Below are 21,568 nucleotides of genomic sequence, written 5' to 3' on the forward strand. Positions count from 1 at the left end.
TATTTAGGAAATATAGATTTTAAGACTTTGAAATTCTGATTCAGCTGGTCTGGGGTAGGATTAGGTATATCAAATTATTTTTTAAAACTTCCCAAGTAATTGAGGTGACATTAGAATAGTGCTTACCAGGCTTCACTCTTTTCAGTATTCATCTCAGATTTTTCTTTATTTGTTTATTGTACTATTGTTTAATATTTTCTTTAAACTTATCTACTTTTTAGTTCATCTAAATTTATGTTGATAGGGAAATTCATATTACTATAAAATATGGAAGACCAGTTTTAGATGAATTTCCAAAAAAAGAATTATAAAAATAAATATATTGAAAAAAACTATGCTTGAACTCTAGCTAGATATGGTCATCTGGAAATACAGCTCACAGCTGGTTCTCAGATTTTTAAAAAAAATGAAGATTAGTAAGTGTTACGAGAGGGATTAAAAATACCACCAGAGCAAGATTTGGGGCCTCCTACAGTTGGAATGATTTTACGAAGAAAGGAGAAGAGAATAGCTTCTTCAATTCTGTGACTCAAAATAGCTTAGCCGGCTTCTTGCACTGGTGAGAGCACATCCAAGACTGGGGGACACAGGGATAGATACATGAATGTGACCAGCACAGGACCCAGGAGTGTCAGGTGGTTCACATGGGAGACTTCCGGTGTTTACAAATACTGGCAAAATACTGCGTCTTTTTTTTTTTTTTTTTCTTTTGAGTCAGTTTCACAATGTAGTTCAAGCTGGCTCTGGACTCACTTTGTAGCCCAGGCTGACCTCACACTCATGGTGCAACTCCTGCCTCAGCCACATGTGTGCTGGGATTACAGCCACGTGCCACCATGCCTGCTATACTGAGAATAGAAAATATGAGCCTCTGTCCTTAGGTTACCCATGTTATTGCCTATGTTGTCTCATATTTGGAGACTGATAGTCTGATGAGTTATTTGTACAACAACTACAGCTGAGTTTCCCAACTGGACATCGTGTCTCTTGCCCAACACATGGCTGCATCTGCCAAAGCTGAAGTGGGCAGTTGCATCTTTGGTACTTGTTTCCTATAATCCTAATAGTACCTAGTGCTTTCTGTGGGCTTATAGTGTGTCACCCCACAGAGCATGCTTTCTCATGTCTGATCCTTAGAAGCACTTAGCAGACAGGTGCTGTGAGTGATAGTTAATTTTTCAGAGGGGACCAAGACACAGCTCTGTTAGGAGGTGCCAGCATCCCATTGGCATCCCAGGGAGCGCAGGACTACACTCTCTGTTTAGCACAGGGCAGAATGTCTGCTGAGGTTTTTCTTCTTTCCATTGACTCAGGAGCTACTGCTATGCAAATCCCATTTCCTCATCCTGATGTGATCAGAGGAGAAACGTGTGGTTCCAGTGGTGTTTGCATTCACTCCTGGCTGGTAAAGAGTCAAATGCACAGGACCAGGATGATGCTAAATGATAAGTGAAACAAAGAGAGAGAATAAAAAGATCTCACAGGGGGATAAGGGGAAAATAATGAGACTTTTCTTAAACACAAAAGGAGAAATGTGAGTGGTGAAAGAAGAAACCAGGCTTCTGGAGCTTGGCAGGGGGTAATTTATTGATTAACAAGTTAAGCATGTGCCAAAAAGAAAGACACAGGCAAGGAAAATTATTTGCTGTAGTTTGCACAATGGGAGACATACAAGGAGGCAGGAGGAAATGTGAATTTCTCAGAGGAAAAATGATGAAGGAAGATTCCTGTCTTCAAGTCCTCAAGGACAAAACATCAGCTTTGATGTTGAACAAGGTTTAAACCAACAACTGGGCCTCAACAGTGTCAGACCTCTGAGGCTGTTCAGGGTTCAGCAGCCTGGGCCTCATCCCTGTCTTGAGGAGAGTGAGAGGAGTCTCAGATTTGCTCAGGGAAGGGCTGGAAGGGTTTTTGTGGATTCTCTCAGAGCAAAGGTGGGCTCTAGAAATGGAAAGAAAGAACGGGCCTCTCAGAGTTACTGCTGAAAATGGAAGACGCCATAAAAGATACAGAAAAGGTGAGCAGGGTTTCTCCAAGCATGTAGACTAAGGCTTTTTTATCTACCAAAGAGTGGAAGCCACTAGCAGAAACTGAGATGAATAATAAGGACACCTACGGAGGATGGAAGCTACGTTATAGTTCAGCATATACACAGACACGAAGGGCAGGCAAATCTCCTTTCCTGTGTAAGCAGTGCATGCAGCCATTCAGCTTGAGTATTCACTTAACATTTTCTTGTCAACTTCCAAGTTCGCTAAGGAGTCTGACTCAACACTCTCCCCAGCTCTTAATTTTTTGCCATCATGAGAACTCTAGTTTAAAATGACATTCGACTCTCTATATATTTATAGGCATGTACTTTTTTGTCTTGAATTTTAGAAAATAAGATAAACCTAAGTCTTGAGTTATGATGCCAAACATAGTAAGACATTTTCATTTTTTTAAGGATGCAGATTTAGGCAAGCTAAGTTTACAGCCTGTTTAGAATTTAAATCTCAACATACATGGTACTTGCAAATGTTCATATTTTTTTTCTTCCCCAGTTGGGAACTATGCCAATAAAGCTCATCTGCCTGGGCTGTGGCTTTTATCCTTTTGGATAATTGGGAAGAGTTATGCAAAGGCATAGTGTTTTTATCAAACAGAAATATAGAGCAATCTAATTCTACCTGATAGTTTGTCTTGGCACATTGGTTTTCTTGAGTCTATTTCACTGCACGTGTTGGCAGGATAATTTCTGCAGGAAATTAAGAGGAAAAGTCAATTTAAATGACCAATACTGTTTGAATTTGCCAGTGTTAAGCAGGTGAACAATGGTCCTGTGTTGGAAAAAGTAGATTCTTTTCTTGGTGATCCAGGGAAGGAAAAAATATCAAGGGAACCTTAGTCTATTTGTATTTAATGAAAAGTAACCTACTGAGAAAGCTTTTTTTTTTTTTTTTTTTCATTGCTACTAGAAAAACAAAGACAGGAAACTCTAATATCCAGCTGTGGATCTTTGGACCAAGGAAAACGCTGTGGCTGAAGCAATTCTGTATTTTTGAGGGCTGATAGTTAGAGGCTGAGACAGAGAATCTAAAGAAAGATTAGAGCCCTATTGCACCTGGCCACAGCTTTCCAGGTAATGGTTCCTGTTACTGCTGTCTTCCCAGAGACCACTCTCGTGACACCTCAGTTATGTCCTAGCTCAGTGAGAATGTGAAAGCGCACTGGTTCCACAAAACCAGGCATCAGGGGTGGGAACATGCTTACCCCAGTGTACCCACAAGATTCAAGTGGACTTGCTTTCTTTCACCATATTATCTTCACTTACACAGTTTTATTAAGACTGTCAGATAGGAAGTTTCTTTAGGCCAGTACTATCAACATTCATTCAAGTGTATTTTTTTTTTTTCCTGGCACTGAGGATTGAACTCAGAGCCTTCATACTGAGCTATATCCTAAGCTCACTGTATTTCTTTTATTTTAAAACAGGATCTTGCTAAATTCTTAAATTGCTGAAGTGGGGCTTGCAGTTGTAATCCTTCTGCTTTAGCTTCCCAGAGCCCTGGGATTACAGGCGTGTGTCACCATGCCAGGCTTCATTAAGGAATCTTAACTGTTGGGATTGTGATGGCTTAGACAAATAATCTCTGGCCATATGACCAGTTTAGAAGTCCCTTCTCTCTAAAAGTGCACTCCAAAAGCAGCAACTGGAGCCTCTCAGTTAGGTGTTTGTGCTTTCCTTATTCCCAGCATGATGCTAGATACCTGCTACTGAGTAGAGATTATTTTTATGCTTACAAGACCTATGAGATGAAGATTTTAACAGTATTATTCCTTCTTTATTGATGATGTAATGGATACTTTGTGAGCTTAATTAAAAGACTGAAATTAATTCAAAGACAGAACGGGGATTTGAACCCAGAGCTGCAACTCCAAAGTCTTTGCTGCCCTCTACTCTCTACCAGAATGGTTCCACCTGTGGGCTTGTCTTCTCAACTAGAGAACAAGTGAAAATAGGTTTGCCCCACATTGGCCTTGGTAAGAACATCTTGCACACACATGTTAAACAAGCAGGCAAGCCCTTTAAGTATGAATGTGACTTGTTCTTTCAGCATCCACTGCTCTCTGTGTATATTGTCTTGACTCACATTTTGGCTTACTCCCATAAAATATATAGCATTTCTCTTCTGGGCTACGAAGAATTTTAAGTGGCAGCCAGTGCATTTTGGATTGTTTTGTAATTTTGAGGATATTCTTCCCTTTAAAATACAGCATTGTGGAAAAGGAAAGGGGATCCTCCACTACTGACAGCAGGAACATACGGGCTGGAGAAACTTGGGGTTCCCTTCCAGTGTGGGTGTCACTTGCCAACCTGCTTCCTCAGAGCTCTGGAAACTGAGCTTCCTGCTATGTATGTGGAGAATGAGCCATTCTCTTTCCAGTGTTGTCCACTGTTTCTAGAGAAGCCCAGGAAAAGCACAAGACTTAAGATTTCTTGCTTTTTGCTGCATAACTTAGTAGTTTACTAAATGCTAGAGCTTCTCCAATTGGAATGTCCTATGCTTTCAGATTCTGCAAATGGCTGAATGCTTTGCAGTGAGAATTTGAGCACCGTCCATATTGGACAAGACTTTTCCTTTATTCAATCTCTCTTTCAGTTTTAATAGCTTGTGCCTAGAAATACCCTGCTAGCCTGGGAAATTACAAGTTAGCCACAATTGGCCTACCTTGGAGATTTTTGCCTAGTAAATGAAGAAAAAGAAAATGGCAATAACAACCACCATGATTATTATGGTGATTATACAATGGGGAAATCTAGGATCAAACATATAACAAGCACAGTACCAAACACACTCCCCCGTTGGAGTCTGGGAAAGCTTTCATGGCTGCTATTGTTAGATTAGCAATGAAAGCTGTTAGTAAATGCCAGAGAAACAAATCGTCCCTTCCTGGAGCCAGGGGGCATTTATCTCTGTCCTTCCTCTGGGCACAGAGCTCTGTTTTCTTTGCATGGATAGCAGAGCAAATCCCGCTTTGTAGGAAAGTGGGAACTTTTATATGGTTCTGCACTACTAACCAACCCCAGTCACTTCTTTCTCTCTATGGGCCAGTGCTTGCATGGAAGATTGAGGTAATGATTTATATGTCGTAAGCAGTGCTGACAGGTGCACTCTATCATGGCTTCCTCCACCCTACGACTAATCAGAAGCTTATATTTTCCTTTGTGTAATAGGGAGCTGTCAGGTTCTATGACTTTCCAAACAATTCAATGACTCATGGATGGATTCACCTTGGAGGGGGGACACCTTGATGCTAGAGGAGCTTGGTGGAGGCCGTGGCTTGACATGTATCAAAATAGTGGCAGGCAGGGGGCTAGAGGGCAACACAATCAAGCTGACAGAATGCTGCTTGCTTCCTAAATTTAAACTCTCCATCACCAGCAGGAACTATCTAGGACGGGCCAGGCTGTCCTAGCAGTATGCATCTCATCCTGGGTACAGAACATTTAAGTATCTGAGCAAAGAAAGCTGTTCCAAAAATGATGTGCCAAGCAGAGAGAACTTGTGCTGCCTCCAAGGGCAAAGCAAGGTCAGTGAGAAGGCCCACGATGCCTGAGGTGACCTGACCACAGGCTCCCTCAGCATTCTCCTCTTGCTGGCACCACAGTCCTCGTTGCTCGGCCCCCAGTCTCCCCATGCCTCCTTTCATCCTATATTTTCTTGTGTTATTTACCACTTAGGACCCTGGGCTACAGAACATCCTCTGCCCAGAATGCTCCTTCTTTTTCCCTAATTCCTACTTCAGCTCAAGTATTAATTGCTTAGGAAATTATTGTTTCCCAAGTGGGTCCAATTATCTCTATCATTTGCTCTTACACTTATACCATGCACCTCTCTGCTGCCGGCCCATTGTAATGTCAATTTAACCTTGAAAGCATTTGAAGTATACCCTTTCCAGCCAAAGGACACTGAAAACTCTATAAGAGAAGGGACTGATGCCTTTCATATTTGCTGCTGTAACTCCAGGGCCTACATAGTGCCTGGCTTATGCAGTAGTGATTCAATAAGTGTTTGTGGAATTAGTGAAAAACAATGAAAAAGCAATAAACTTGGCTGGTCTGTACTCTTAAATGCTTTGGACATTGAGTAGGGCCAAAGTATATGTGGTCAGAATTGGTGTCACATTTGAAAAAACAAGATGGAAAGTATTCAACCATGGTAGTTACATTGGATATTGCTGTCTTTAATGTCATTGCTCAGATTATAGATATGAGCATGTAAAATTGGACAAAGTAAAAAACTTAAGCATTAGCTGCTATCTTCAGAAAACTAATGGAAATTAGTGGTACAATCATCTTAGCTATCCTGTCAATATACTTACAAGATTTTTCCCCTTCCTTTTCCACCCATTTTTTCTCATTTCTTTAATGGCTTACCTATACTCTCTTTAAACTAAATTAAAAAAATATAAAAAGGACAAGGAAAAAATTAAGGTTTGTTGAAAGGAAGACTTAATATTTAATTATTCGATCAATGTTGTATGCCTACATCTGGTGATCTGAACACAAATTTGATAACAATATGTAATAAAATAACCATTATTAATTTTCTCTTTTTGATTTGAAATTCTGTATCTTTTTATTGTTCTATGTTGCCTTGTTTTTGTCTTTGTTCTTGCTATTTTTGGTTTTTTTTTCCTCTTTTTTTAAAAAAAGAATTGGTATCACAGACATCTGTAGAACCATCTGTATTAATGCCTTACTATGGTAAGCAAAAATTAGCACCCAAGTGAGGCTTTCCTTTGCCATTTCTATCTCAATACCCAACCTTATAATTCAACTCCTACTCTGTTGTCTGCACTGGTAATCTTTTATCTCCCCTGCAGGAAGCTTTTCTTGGATGCTATTTGAATTAGGAGAACAAATGACTAAAAAGCTTTCAGAAGTTTCTAAATATCTGAATATTTTGTATTAAGCTAGCAATATAGTTGGGTGAAGGCTTCACCTTTGTATGGGCATGAGACATTAAATAGACAGTGTGCTTAATGAGTGCCACAGAATTCTCAATCCTTGAAAAGAACAAGGGAAAGTTGGGTCAGAGTACAAAAGAAGAAAACGTTGAGAAGCAACTCGGGCACTTCCTAAGTACAGCATATGACTGATTATAATGTCACACAGGAGCACACAAAGTTAGTATTGTCACTTTTTCAATAAGAACTAAAGACCCATTGGACTGTACCCAGTGAGAACAGGGCAGAACTGTGCATGGGTCCTTCCTTTCATAAATGGAAAGTCAGAAGCTATGCTAGTGGGAGGTTTTAGTTGACTAATAAAAAATTTCTGCTTCAGAAAGCCCCTAAAAAGAGGATAATAATGCTGATGCTGGCTCTGGTGGTTAAAACAACAACAAAAAAAACCCCTTGTTATTTGGCATCCAGAATAACAGAGTCAGGGATAAACTGTGGTTCTGCCTCTTGCCAGGGCAATGACTGTGTGTAAACTGCTTCCTCCATATGAGGCTCAGTTTCCTCATCTGGAAATGGTGGTAATACTTCTTAGTTCATGGGGTTAGGGTGAAAATTAGACCAAGAGGTATGTAATGATTTTGGCGCACTGACAGGCAACAGGTAGTTCTCAGTTGATGATAATGAACTTGAATATCAAGGGTCTTTTACTATCAGATGATTTTGTGACTAAGAGCAGGGTGAAAATGTCACCCCAGGGGTAATTCCTGTCCACTCATCTGATTCTTTTGGCTCTTCTTTTCCAAAGTGAGGTCCACTGCTCTGCCACTCAAAGAAACAGATCAGTGAGCTATTTGCTAGTAGTCCATGACAAGAAAAAGGAGCTCAAACCAGAGTTAGCACATGGCTTCATCTAGTGAGGAAAGTCTTGCTATGGAAAGTAGAAGCACCAGCTGGCCTGTACAGCTGCATAGGGACATAGGCAACTCACATTCTGGTGCAAGTTCCTGGACCAGCTTGGGTCAAGGACCACACTTTGAATAGAAGGCTCTAAACATAAATTGAAAAAAGTTCTTCACAGTCATGTGTGTTTGGTAGAAAACAGTGCACTGTTTGTCAAATACCTTTCTTGGAAAATGCCTATCAGTGTATTAAAGGGTTTCCCTGATACCCTGAAGTCAATAAACCTACTTAAACAGATTTACTTGAGCCCACATTACTTGAGCAAGAAGCCTGTGTGTGTGTGTATGTGTGTGTGTGTGTGTATGTGTGTGTGTGTGAGTGTATGTGTGTGTGTGTGTGTGTGTGTGTGTGTGTGTGTGTGTGTGACTACTTTTCAGGTTATTCTTATAAGGAAAACAAGCCTATCTGATCAGAGCAAGAAGATTATCAAAGTGTGACCTACACTCTACCACCCAGCCAAACACAAATCTAGTATCTTTCAGGTAGAATTTTTTTTCTTGTGGCTCAACCATTCTAAGGAACCCAGAGAAGAAATATATTTTTTGTTGAAAAAGTCTTTCACATAAAACTACCCTTATAAAAATTTTCTCTATCCACTTTCTTATTCTTATAAGAAAAGAAGGCATTTTGCTCCCTAGGGACATATTTAAAAATCACTTTTCTCTGGTAAGCTCTGGTATTTAAAATGCTTTTATCCAACGTTCCAACTAAAGCTTAGTTTTTAGTGTACTAAGATCCAAGTGATCACGTCCTCAGTTGAGCTTAATTCTAAATCCATTTGCATTATTTTTCACAGAAATCTTATTATAATGAACAGAGGTCCTAAAAGTCGTCTTGCGATTTCCAATTAATTCTCTGTGTGACCTGGTAGCAAAAAAAGGGACATGGGCACATATTTCTGACTTTTTGCAAAGAAAGCCAGATCACAAAACAAAGGAGAGTCAGGTCTGGGTTTTGTCCACATGTTCAAGTTTGTTGAACAATGTGAAGCTCAGGCCCATGTGCGCCTCCCGCCCCCCACCCCCCAAGCATTTGTATAGTTTTAGGGACTGGAGATTAACAGTGTGCTGGGATCTGGGGTGGGGACAACACCCGTTACACTCAGAGATCAGGTAGCTCTACCTGAATGATGGAGGAATTCGAGGCATTTCCCCTCTGCTGAGTCACCCATGTATGCCAAGATGGTCTGCTTCCTTCTAAAAGTACACAGAGAAGCTTTTAAATGAAGCCACAGTAGAAACACACTGTCTTTTAAGGAAAAAAAAAAAAACCTCATATGGATCGATGTGAATTAGATTTGAGACAAGGATGAGAGCTTCACTTGAAAGCCTGAAAAGGGGCAGCAGCCTGCGGTGCTGGTCATCCTTTCCGTGTTCCTGAAATTCGGATCACTTAATGACCGAGGCGAACAGGAGACAGCGCACCAAATGTTCAGCCTTCCAACTGTGGAATCTCAAATGGTACCACAGGCTCTGGAAGCACACGGACTTTTTTCTTTTGTCTAATGTGATTTTTTTCTCTTTCTGTGACACTGGCAGATGTCTCAGCATGGCACTGCCACTGCGTGTCATTTCCTAGCTCCTACCAAGTTCAAGAAGCCACGGATACCTCCCAAAGGGCTTGGGAGCAAGAGACAAAGAGAACTTGATCCTAAACCAAGTAAAGGATTCTGTTTATATTGACATTCATTTGGGATCTAATTACTACATAAATGAGTATAACAAAGGCACCTCTGAGATGCAAATAAGTATTTTCTGTCAATGGATGAGTTCTGAATTCAAGACAACTTAGGAAAGCCAGTATAAACACACATCCATAAAGCATAATGAGTCACTGGTCCTCTATTTGAATTTTTCAGTATTTGTCAGGCTTTCCTGAACTTCCTGATCTCCAGATGAAAGCATGGCATGGACCAAAAGTGGGGTAATAATGTTTTTAAGCATCTGTTGATGACAAGGCCTTACGTTAGACAGTTTAAGATCCTTCGTTGTATCAGTCTGACTTCTCCAAGAACATACAGTTATTTTTGTTACAGATAATGGCTCAAATCTGGTCAGAGATCTAACCCTTCTGTGGAGATTTTTAGAGCACAGTGCTAAGGGCACAGACTTTGCTGGGGTGGTGCCACATGCCTGTGATCAGCACTGGGGAGGCTGAGGCAGAAGGATCACTGTGAACTTGAAACAGTCCTGGACTATGTAATGTGTCGAAGGCCCGCCTCCACCACATAGTGAGACTTTGCCTCAACAAACAAACAAAGAAACCCTAAAAACGCTTAAGAGTAAGGCGAATGCTGGTTAAAAAACTATGACTCTGCCACTTGGTAGCTGTAGACTGGGCAAGTTGTTTTAGGTCTTTTTTTTTGTATGTTGGTCTTTTATTTATTTATTTTAAAAAGAAAAAATAAAAATGATACAGAATTTCAAAACAACATAATTAGGGCTGGGGAGATGGCTCACGAGAATAATCGCTTGCTTGGCAAGCACAAGGGCCTGAGTTCAATCCCCAGTTCCACAAAAACAAAACAGAACAAAACAAAAAACATAATTAGAGATTAACAATGGTTGATATATTGCACATTGCTATCTTTAAAGTAGATGCTCAGATTACACGTTACAGTAGTCCTTCGCTATTTCACAGTTTGACGTTCTCAGGGCTCATTGTTTCACTCGTTTTCAAATAAAATTTTTTTTTCCCAAAGAATATTGATCAAAGAGGGGCCAGAGAGATAGCTCAGTGGAGTAAGTGCTTGCCTGGCAAGCACAAGGTCCTGAGTTCAATCTTTGGTACCACCAAAAAAAAAAAAAATTGATCTAAGAATTTCCATCAGTTTTTTTTTTTTTTTTTTTTTTTTTGGCAGAACCAGGGATTGAACTCAGGCCCTTGCACTTGCCAGTGAAGCACTTATTCCACTGAGCCATCTCCCTGGCCCCTCTATCAGTTTTTTTAAAAAAATAATTTTATTGAGAAACAAATTGAAGTCAAATGCTCTTGCTTATAAAATGGAGATAATAATACTACCTGCATTCTACGTGGGGCTGCTGTCATGGTACTGTAGGATGTGCTTCCAACTTGCCTACCAGGAGGCCTGGAACACAGTGTGTATTTAATGAATGTCCACAGCATTGTTACTGTTAGAATATAGCACACCAGACGTGAAGTGGGCTAGCTCCATGATGTACTAGGAATGACAGGGGGAAGAGTTGGAGTACCAGAAGACATTAACGCTCCCAGTCAATCATAGCCATTGTCACCACAGCAGATCAATCTAAATCAAGTCATTTACTTAGTGCAAAGGCAATTGTGTTTTGATAACACTGTTGTCCTCAGACAGATCTATAAAGAAACTTGAGGTCTGGAGATGGGAAGAAGAAAAAGGAACGGCATGAAAAGTCAGATCATAACTGAACGGGACGCAGTGGAGGAATCCGGATGGACACCTTGGCCCCATGCTGCAAACATCCTAAGTGTTCTTGGAGTCTGATGACCAAAGCTGTGACCTGGCTCTGAAGACTCTTCTGGTCTGCTTTCTTCTCAACCAAACAGGAGCCCCGCTGCACCCACAGCACCGGGGTCTGCTTGGCAAAGCTTTTTTTCTGGCCTCTGCTTACTCAGGTGCATTCTGGCTTACACTAAATTTTCAGATGCACAGTTTCCAGGCACTCTATCTTAATTCCAGAGACAGAGAGTAGCGGCTGGGTTTTGAAATTATAAAGACATGAGTTCAAGTCCAATAACAACACTTACTGCCTTAGCCAAATTCCTTAACTTCTGGATTCAGGTGCCATAGGCCCAAAATGAAGAGAGTAAATGCCTGCCCTGTAAATTTATCCTAAAGATCAGAGTCAGGCTAATGCTGGTTAAAAAACTATGACTCTGCCACTTGGTAGCTGTAGACTGGGCAAGTTGTTTTAGGTCTTGAAGTCAAATGCCCTTGCTTATAAAACGGAGATATAACACTACCTACCTTCTACATGGGGCTGCTGTCATGGTACATGGGAATGTGCTTGCAACTTGCCTACCAGGAGTCTGTGATTTTTGTGTTTCTTTGTTTGTTGAGACAAAGTCTCACTATGTTGTGAAGGTGGGCCTTCAACACATTACATAGTCTAGGACTGTTTCAGGTTCACAGTGATCCTCCTGCCTCAGCAGTTATTCAAGCCATTCCTTTTTCTTACTCAGAGTGCTCCTGGAACACAGCAAATGCTCGATACACATTAACTGCTCTTGTAATTTCAAATGCATCGGATCCTTTAGCTAACATTAAACATAACCAACACTGTCTTCCCAAACATCAGCCACAGAAATTAGCCAACAAGCACAATAAAAACATTCACAACTCTCATCCCAAAAGGCAAAAATGTGTCCAAAGGCAGAGGTTTGTCTCTAGGCTGCTGCCTGAGGTTCCTGTCGAGTGTTTTCTGATCCCGTTACGGAAACCCTATGACACAGACAGATACAATCAGATAATGATGGCAATCAATAATGATAACAGAAATTATTATTTATTTTCATAAACACAGAGTATGTGTGTCCCGCTGAGTTACACGCATCACATGCCAGTGTTCACTTTCGGGGCAGTCAATCAATGGAGAGATCTCAATATCTACCCGCCGAGGCAGGAGGGAGAAGACGGCGAGGAGCTTGAGAAATTACCCAGACCAGAGTGACACATTCGCAAAGTTAATCTAATCCAGGGGGGCCATCTGGGGGCCATAGCAAGCCCGTGAATATGGAACAGGCTTGATTGATTTTTCGCCGCAGTAGCTAAACACTCCATTGTTATTTGCAACAAATATCAGGCAAGGAAAGATGAAACCATGAAAGCATTGTATATTGAGCCCTCAGAGCTGCTATAAATCAGAAAATGAAGTCTAAAAGAATTAAAACTGGTTAGAGAAAGGCTGTATCTCTGTCCTATGAGACTTTGACTATCAAAGCATAAACCCAAAATTAAAACCGGGGGCAGTGAAAGCTATTTCTGACTCCACCAATAATTTGCCCTGAAGCTGGCCTGGGGTTACCCCTCCTCCCGAGTGTCGCAACAGAGATAACAAGAAAACCTCAGCCTCTATAGACTGAGGACAGAAGGCTTGACTCCTGGTCGTGCTTCTTTTACTGGCTGTGTGACCTGGCCCTGCCTGAGACCCCGGACTTGCAGAAGCTCTGTGGTCTCTCTTATGAGTGGGTCCACTGCGCTAGAAAGCAGCACACAGACACGTGCGTCCTGCCTGCTCCCACTGAGGGAGCCCCAGCGTGCAAATCCTCAAAAAGCACTTGCTTACTGCTTCCGGACACCGCGCCCCTCCTTCGGCGCTGCCGCTGAACGGCCATGGAAACCCTCCGCTGCTTGCAGGACGTGTATCCTCATGCAGCGCTTCTCAACGCGTGGCCCAGGGGCTTCCGTGGCGTGCGGATTTTCTTCTTTAACGCTGTCCTTTCGTAGCATCCATTCAGATCCTCTCAACCAGAATCCCCAGTGAGGCCAGAGAGTGTGTTCTAGGAAGCACCCTGGGTGGCCGTGGGGCACAGTGCAGATTGACAGGCGCTCTGCTTCAATGAACTTCACGTGACAGCCACGCGCAACTGTCTTCTCTCCCCTCTAGGATGGAATGTTTCATTACTTTTAAAACCCCACTTTGTAGCACACGCCCAGTCCAGTACCTACCACAGCAAATACTCCATAAATGGGAGCAGAACACAGTCCTAATGCTGTGCATCATGCTTCTATCCCCACCACTGTCTAAGTCGGGACCGCGCACAGTCTCTCATGATGTGAAGGACAGGAGCTCAAGATACATCTGTGCTTCCTTTATAGATTTGCTGCCTACCATTTTTAATTCCTGAAGTCAGCATTCATTTCTCTGTACCTCTGTTTATTCATCTCTAAAATGGGCAGGATGCCTAAGCCACAGGATTGTGGTAAAGAAAGGGTTGTAAAACATATCTAAATGGCTCAGGGCCAGGCACATAGCTCAGTGGCACAGCATCTGCCTGGCAAGCACAAGGTCCTGAGTTTGATTCCTGATACCAATCCCCCCAAACAAACAAACAACCCAAAACTGCTCAGCTCCAAGCCTGTCACTAAGAAGGGTTGAATAAGTGAAATTATCTTTAGCCAGTAACCTGTTTAAACTTTTCCCCACAAATAGACCAGGTATTAAAAGTGGTTGTTTCATTGAATGGATTGCATTTTTTGGGGAAAAAAACCTAGTGTTTTTAGTCAACATATCCAATCCCATGATCTGTTAGCAATAATCTTTTTTATGTTATTTGTTTACTTAGCTTTGATACAGGGTCTCGCTACAGAGTTCAGGCTTGTAGCGATCCTCTTGTCTCAGCTTCCCCAGTAATGGGGTTACAGGCATTTGCGGCCTTGCCCAGGGTTCCAGAGCTTACACAATATGCAGTACTAGGGATAGAACTGGGGGCCTTGCACTTCCCAGGCAGGTACTTATGCTGCTGAGCTATCTCCCCAGCCCTGTTAGCAATAATCTTCAAGAAATGCCCCTGTAAATGCTGCTAAATGCCCATTTAGTGTGCCATGGCATCCTAGGCTGGCATCACGGTTTGTGTCTAGATGTCCCCATAAACCCTCAGGCAGTTTTAGATAGAGCTTTAGATAGAGGTGGCTGAGTCTAGAGTGTATGATTCATTGGCAGTGCGAGGCTGGGTTAAGCATTCTAGGACTAAGGATGTATGATGGCTGGATCAGTCCACTGATTGAATTGGGACCACACTATTCCCCGGAGACTGGACACAACGTGAGGGAAAGAGGATGGTCGTGATCTCTCTCTTGTTGCTTTTGCTATCTCTCACTGCCATAAGCATTGCCCCTTTGCCATGTGCCAGTCTGCCTTGGAGTCAGCTGATTATGGACTGAAGTATCTATAAACTGTGAGCTAAGTATACCTTTTCCCCTTTTCCTTTGGGTGTCAGGATTTTGTCTCAGCAATGGGAGAAAAGTAACTGAATAACTGGCTGTCAAGTGTTCACATTGCTACTCATGGGACTTGTAAACCTCATGGTCTTCTTAAGAGGAAGAGGCAGTTCCCAAGAATGTTCATGTCCCGAGCTCAGAGGAGGACAGAGGCAGGAGGCATTTGTGTGAACGTGTGATGTCATTTCATTGGTTCTCTAAGAAACAGTGCCTCCTATACCCACTGCGTGGCACAGAGCCTGAGTAGCCTTTAACTCCTCACACTGTACCCCTCAAAAGTCAAGCACATATGTTAATAAAGCTTTGATAACAAGTTCTGAGAGACACCAGAACAATGCGATCCATTTGCCCTGTCATCATGAGTTATCAATTACCTGGAAAGTGAAAGCTGTAGAAAATAAGATTTGGGATCAGATGGACCTGGTTAGAATTCCAACAGTCATTTTGTAGCCATGAGATTTTGGGCAAACCCCCTCTTTACTCTCAAACTCAGTTTGTGCCTCTGTGTGATACACGCGTCTGGTAGGTAGGTTCTCAGTGGTCCATAAGCGACGTACTGTCCACACTGGCCCTGCTTTCACGGAGCTTGCGTTTTGCTTGGGAAGGAGGCAGCTGCTAAGAACAAATGGTATCTTCGGCCAGGTTAAGAGCTCAGTGGAAAGGGCAGGGTTAGGACAGTGTGGGGGAGAGATGTGTGTGCCATTTTCTACCAACCGTGCTAGGTAAGCCTCTCTAAAAAGGTGGCTGTTGCCAGGACTGACGTTAAGTGAGGACAATGGCTTCAGACAACCAGAGGGAACTCACTTGAGAGGACAAGGAGGACTCAGTGACAAAGGCAAGAAAATTTAGCACCTAAAATGCAGTAAACCATCAGTAAGCTGTGGCTGTTGCTATAATTATTGCAATTATTATTTCTGTTAGCTGGAACTGGGTATTTGGCTAAAGTCCATTCAAAAAGCTGAACATATTAGATCTTTATTTTTTCGGGAAACAAGTGATGACACATGGCAGCTCAAGAACTCATGCCTTCAAGACTATATTTATAACAGGTTGAAAATCAAATTTCATCTTCATCTGTGTTCCCAGGGCACCACCAGCCAATCAGAACAAAGAAAATAATGCCTCTGGGCTCGTCCTCCAGGGAGCAGGCTAGGTGTGATTTCTCGCCACCAGACTCCCATCGTGGGATGACAAAGTGACTGGAATACCAGCCTGTTGCCTAGAAAGGGCTCTGAGGGGCTGTTTTTCCTGAGTATCAGGAGGAAGGGAAAGAAGGGGACACGACATTTTGCTATGTGGAACTGCAAATGGCTCCAAGGTCTTTGTTTTTCCGTGCTGGAGTCAGGGGCCTGTAAACTCAGTTCATAAATGTGTGTTTGTTGCCAGGGTTGGGGAGACAGAGGCTCCTCTGACCTAGTATAGTGTCACTAATTATTAAGGAAATGATTTAAGAGACTCCTAGCTTTTGATTTTTACTCCTAGCCCTGGAATAATAAATCAAAACACACCAGGGGAAAAAATAAAATCAAAAGTAAGATTTGGGGCCAGGGACATAGCTCAGTGGTACAAGCGCCTGTCTGGCAAAGTGCAAGGTCATGAGTTCAATTCCCATAATCTCTTAGCATTATCTGCTGAGTGGGTGTCCAGCAATGAACTATACCCCCTGAGGTGAGGAGACCCACATGGTGGGTGGGAGAGAGCAGAGATTAGAAACACTGGATTCCAGTATTTTCACTGCCGAATACCTGCACTACCCTCCTCATTGTTTGTCCTAAAGATAAATAAGAAAATATTTTATGATGTCACTGGTGTTTTCCAACCAGGAGGCATTATTAAATTATCATGATTATTACTTTGAATGTTACCATAGTGAGTAGCGGGTGCAGTTTTCATAGACGTGCTTCTCACAGGCTCTCTTTGGGTGGCAAGTGACTGGATGTGAAAGGGTATCTTCTGTGAAAAAAAAATAGCCACATTTTTGCTTTGAAAAGCTCAGCCTCTCAGAACCGAGAGAGAACAGGTTCATTACAGCGTGGATTAATTAGCTGTCAGGTATTATTAAATGCTCTCATTCTCAAGGCCAGCCTAGAGCCGGGTGCTATGAAAGTGAGTGAGAGGCAATGATAGTTGAGAGAAGGAAAAAGAAAAGAAAAAAAAAAAAAAAAAGAAAGACACACTTGCTGGCCATGCAAATTCCAAGAGCAGAGCATGTTAGTAAATTATAGTCTGATTAATATCACATCAACTCGTTCTCTTTTTGGAGTCAGTGTTCTGAATCTATGGTTTTCAGGGACACCTGTTTTTCTTTCTTTTTCCACCACTGCCGTCAAAGAGAAAGGAAGGCTGGCCTTTTCACCATTTGCATAGAAAGAAAAAATGCTGGTGTGTAGGTGTTTACATTGAAATGCAGGATATTTGAAAGTTTAGGAAGGGAGAGGACGCAAAACCAGATATGGGTAAAATAATTTTAAGGATACTACATCTCCCAAATTGGTACAATAACTGTCACATGGTTAAAAAACAACAGGAGTTTATGAAAATGTCAGATCCCAGGAGTGTGAGGCATGGGAAAATCCAGTGACCACAGGCTCCTGTGCCACAACCAGAGTCAAGCACAGAAAATGCAGAATCCTCAACAGCACTGCAGTGGGGATGGGCCCCAAGAATATGTACTTGCTAGTCCTCTCCTCAGCAACTTAAAAACAAAGCTTAGAGTGGAGAAATGTGACTTGCTCACCTGTGTCACACAGCTAGTTAATGAAAAAAGCAAGGGCAAGAACTGGGATGTTTCATTTCGATCTCCCAGCCACACCTCAGGGCCTCCTTCTGTGTTTGCTATGAAGTCTTCATTAGCATGGTTTTCTTTCCATAGGGAAGATCTCTGCCCTACTGGGAACTTAGATAGGCTTTCTCTCCTCTTTATCACAGGGATGAACTCCTTTAGGGGCTATGCATAGATACAGGGAGTCCCATAGGACCTCACGGACAAATGGCTCCATAACATGAGAAATTCCACCTAGATGGCAAACAAGGACAAGATGAAAACTGGACAGAAGTTCTTGACATTAACTCCTCCTAGCCCATGTTTTCCCCCATGTTAATGCCCCTGGGCAAAAGATGGTCTTAATTATCTGCTGTGCCACAAGAACACTGTTCACTGCTTATTTGATATCTTTGAGTAGATTGAAAACAATAGCATAAAATGATATGCTTTCCATAGATATATGTATGTCTATGAGTATGACTGTTCAGCAGGGGCTGGGCCATGGTGGTGAGGACGGTGGGAGAAGAGGTGTTAATACTTTGACCACATCAGGGAACTAACACTGAGCACTTCATGTAGGCAGACAGTACACAGGCTAAGTTCAGGTAAGACACTGGAGACACAAAGGTTCAATGCAAACCCACAGTGACCAGCCAGAGAGTAATGGAGCCATATTCTCAGCTGGCCCAGATCAACAGGATGCTCCTACTCTTTGCTACTCTGCTCTTGGCCTCCGAAATCTGTGCACACTTAGTGCATCAGGATGAATGTGTGTGCCTCTTGCACCCAGTCTAATGGGAACACTTGTATGGAAGTCCACCAGGGTGGAAAGTGTAGGTTGACTAGAGGAAACAGAGCAGTGATGGGTGTAGGCTCTGAGGGAGTGCAGAAGACAGACTCAGCTCCCCTCGGTACTGGATAAACTTCCAAGCACCAAAGTAGCCAGCGAAGTCTGTGTTTAAAAGCATTTGATGAATAAATGGACGAATGAATGAATGAACAAGTAGGCTAATCAGCCATTGACTAACGATCTAATTCCCATTTATGCTTTTAATCCCAGAGTCAGAGCCCCTTTTCTCCACATATATTTCACGTCTTCCTCAGTGTTTGGTCCTTGGTAGAGCAGCTGGTATCTGAAAGCACATGTTTCACACAGTTGTAGAAGTCCCTGGTGGCTAGGGCTGGTTGCAACACGTGCCTGCTTTACTATTCACAGTGAACATATTTACAGCTAAATGACATCGTTATCCAGCCTTGAGCCACTTTAACCTCCAACCAGAGAGGCTTCCCTTAAAAGTTGACTTTTAGAAACCTTTTGCACCACCACTTTCCTGAGGCCTTTCCTAGCCTCTCAGAACCAAGTGGGATTTCTTCTCCTTTGGTCAAACTGTAGCATAAAGAGTGTGCATGTGTCTTATCTGTGTAGAGTTATGACCATTTGAATATTAAGTTATATAAATCCTTCCTCCTGACCAGTATATGCATTTCTGGAAGGCAGGAAGGAAGCCATTCAGAGCAGAGACCTTATGTTGGGTGTGCAGACCATAGAGGAAGGTTTCCCATCCTCCTGGTGTTTCAGGTTCAGAAGTCCACCGGCGGTAGAAATAAAGGTCACTGTGTTGCAGACGGAGAAACTTAAAATAACCCACGTGACTAAAGTTCATCAAGGTTAAGCAACTGTGAGGTTCTGCTGAGTGGCAAAATTCAAATCTAAGCCCGCAAGACTCTGAAGTTTCTGTCCTGAATCACAAATCACAGGGAAGTTTTCCAGGCAGGTAGTCTCCTCCCCGTGCTCAAGACATTTTTGATAATGTGAACAGACAGAGACTAGGAATATTGTAACGTATGGTAGCGGCCGTGTGGCAAGTCCTCGGGGACAAAACGTAAAGTGTAGATTTGTAGTCATTAGGGCTTGGCACCTTTCCCGCACCTCCATCTGCCACCAGAGACTGGGCTAGGCTGTCTCCGCCCAAGTGGCCCCACAGGCACATTCTACTTGGAACCTGCAGTGGCAGCCAGTGCATGCACAGCCAGCCTTAGGAGGCCCTTATAGCTGAGCCACGTGGCTCCGCACTTACCCGCAGGGTTGTGATGGTGGCAGGGTCCCGGAGCCGGCCCTCCTCATCTTTTAGATTGTAGCCTTCTGGTCTCTTATCGCGTTCACTGACTTTCCATAGCTTCACAGTTTTATCTGTAGGGACAATGGGAGGGAGGGCATCAGAGCTACAGGGAGATGTGAACAGGTTAAGGGGAAGAGGGAGAGGGAATGGTGGGGACAAGGGCTGCAGAAGCTCGTTGAAAGCGCAGCCCTGCATAAATCTCATCCTGTGAAGCAGAGCCTAGAGCTCAGAACAAAAGCATAGATTGTGCTCGGACACATGCTTTTTCCCTGATAACATGCTGTCTAAGCAATACCTTGTACATTAATCTGGGTCATTCAATTAAAATTAAAAAGGAATTGGATTCAATATTGAATAATAAGAATAGACACAGAGTTATTAACATATAGCACTACTATATGTTAGTGCTATAGGAAAAATTGATTTACTAGTCACAACTCTGGGAAGTGGGTATTGTCAATGTCTCCACTTGAGCATTATACATCGTGGGCCCACGACCCTTCATAACCCGTGCTCTCCACTTCTGACCTCCTGGTCCACCTTCCTCCCGGGCATTCCCTGTGTCCCCCCACCCAGCTTCTTTCCTGTTCCTCTGCTCAGCTCATTCTTGTGCTCTGGGCCTTTGCACCTGCTGTGCCTCTGCCGGGAAAGCCTCTTGGCTTTTTTTTTTTTCCACATAACTTGGCCCAATCAAATGAAAAGAATGATTACAGTGAAGGGCCTCAAGGCACACATGGTAGAATATGCTTAGGAAAGAGGACTCCCAGAACTGCTTTAGAAAAGGGCAGGAAGTGGTGGACTCCGTGAGCAGGGCAGTGCTTTGACGGGACTTAATGGTAATGTGGTTTTTACTCTAATGAATTTTTAAAAAGCTAAACATTCACTGTAGTTTGGTCACCTCCCTACGTTTGCTTTTTGCACACAGCCCAACCTCACGTAAAACTTACATAAAAATGCTATCCTTGCCACCTCTCTGTAATGGTTCATTTTCTTTCCCTTTTTTTTGGGGGGGGGGGACATTGCATTTTTCACTACTAGATAATTGGTTATTTGGCTGGTTATTGTATGTTTTCCACTACAATATAAAAGTCACTGGAGGTAGAGATTTTGCATATTTTGTTCATGATGGAATCTCCAACACCTAGGATGGTGCCTAAGACACTGTAGATGCTCATTAATAACAGCTGGGTGTGTGACTCCAACTGGCACAGTTCAAATCTCTCGCAATGTTTGGTGAAATAAAATGGATGTTGATAAATTGAAATTCCTTTTGTCTTTGATATTCTCAGGTGGAAATGGCCTTGGTCATCTTTGGCTTGTCCCAGCACCTTGGACTACTTGTTGAGAACCCTGTAAGGGTCACAACAGAGGGCAGGGTGAAGGAGCTGAGGGGTTCTGGGGAGCTGGAGACAGCACACACCTTTAGGCTTTCTACTCTTTGCATTTTTCAATGGGATTTAAATTTTTTTTATTAGTATATGTTTGTAATACATTCTGAGATCAGATGAGATTGGGCGCGTTCAGGGTGGTATGGCCGTAGACATGTAATACATTCTCTTTTTTCAAAATTAAGATTTATTGAAAGGAAGAGTTGCTGTTTAGTTGTTTGATCAATCTTGCATACCTATATCTGATAATCTGAGTAACATAATTGATAATAATACATAATATAACAATTGTTAATTTTTTATTTTTGTTTTGAAATTCTGTACCAATGGCTTTGTTTCAGTCTTTGTTCTTATTATTTTTGTTTCTTTTCTTTAAAATAAAATAACATCATTCTGCTTTTTAAGGAAATAGAATATATTTCATTCTGTTTATCCAATCATATCT

At 42.4% G+C, this 21,568-nt stretch overlaps 1 protein-coding gene across 5 annotated transcripts in view; it reads right to left on the reverse strand.

Moving 5' to 3' along the window:
• Ppp2r2b (protein phosphatase 2 regulatory subunit Bbeta) overlaps nucleotides 1–21,568 on the reverse strand; it is a 454,351-nt gene that overhangs the window by 87,819 nt on the left and 344,964 nt on the right. For all 5 annotated transcript variants that reach the window (XM_004631251.2, XM_023715307.1, XM_023715308.1 and 2 more), the window contains exon 5: nucleotides 19,694–19,806. In XM_004631251.2, the coding sequence (XP_004631308.1) occupies nucleotides 19,694–19,806 (113 nt within the window). The remainder of the gene's footprint in view (nucleotides 1–19,693; nucleotides 19,807–21,568) is intronic.

The sequence above is a fragment of the Octodon degus genome, unplaced genomic scaffold, assembly GCF_000260255.1.
Source record: "Octodon degus isolate 3935 unplaced genomic scaffold, OctDeg1.0 scaffold00040, whole genome shotgun sequence".
Classification (NCBI taxonomy): domain Eukaryota; kingdom Metazoa; phylum Chordata; class Mammalia; order Rodentia; family Octodontidae; genus Octodon; species Octodon degus.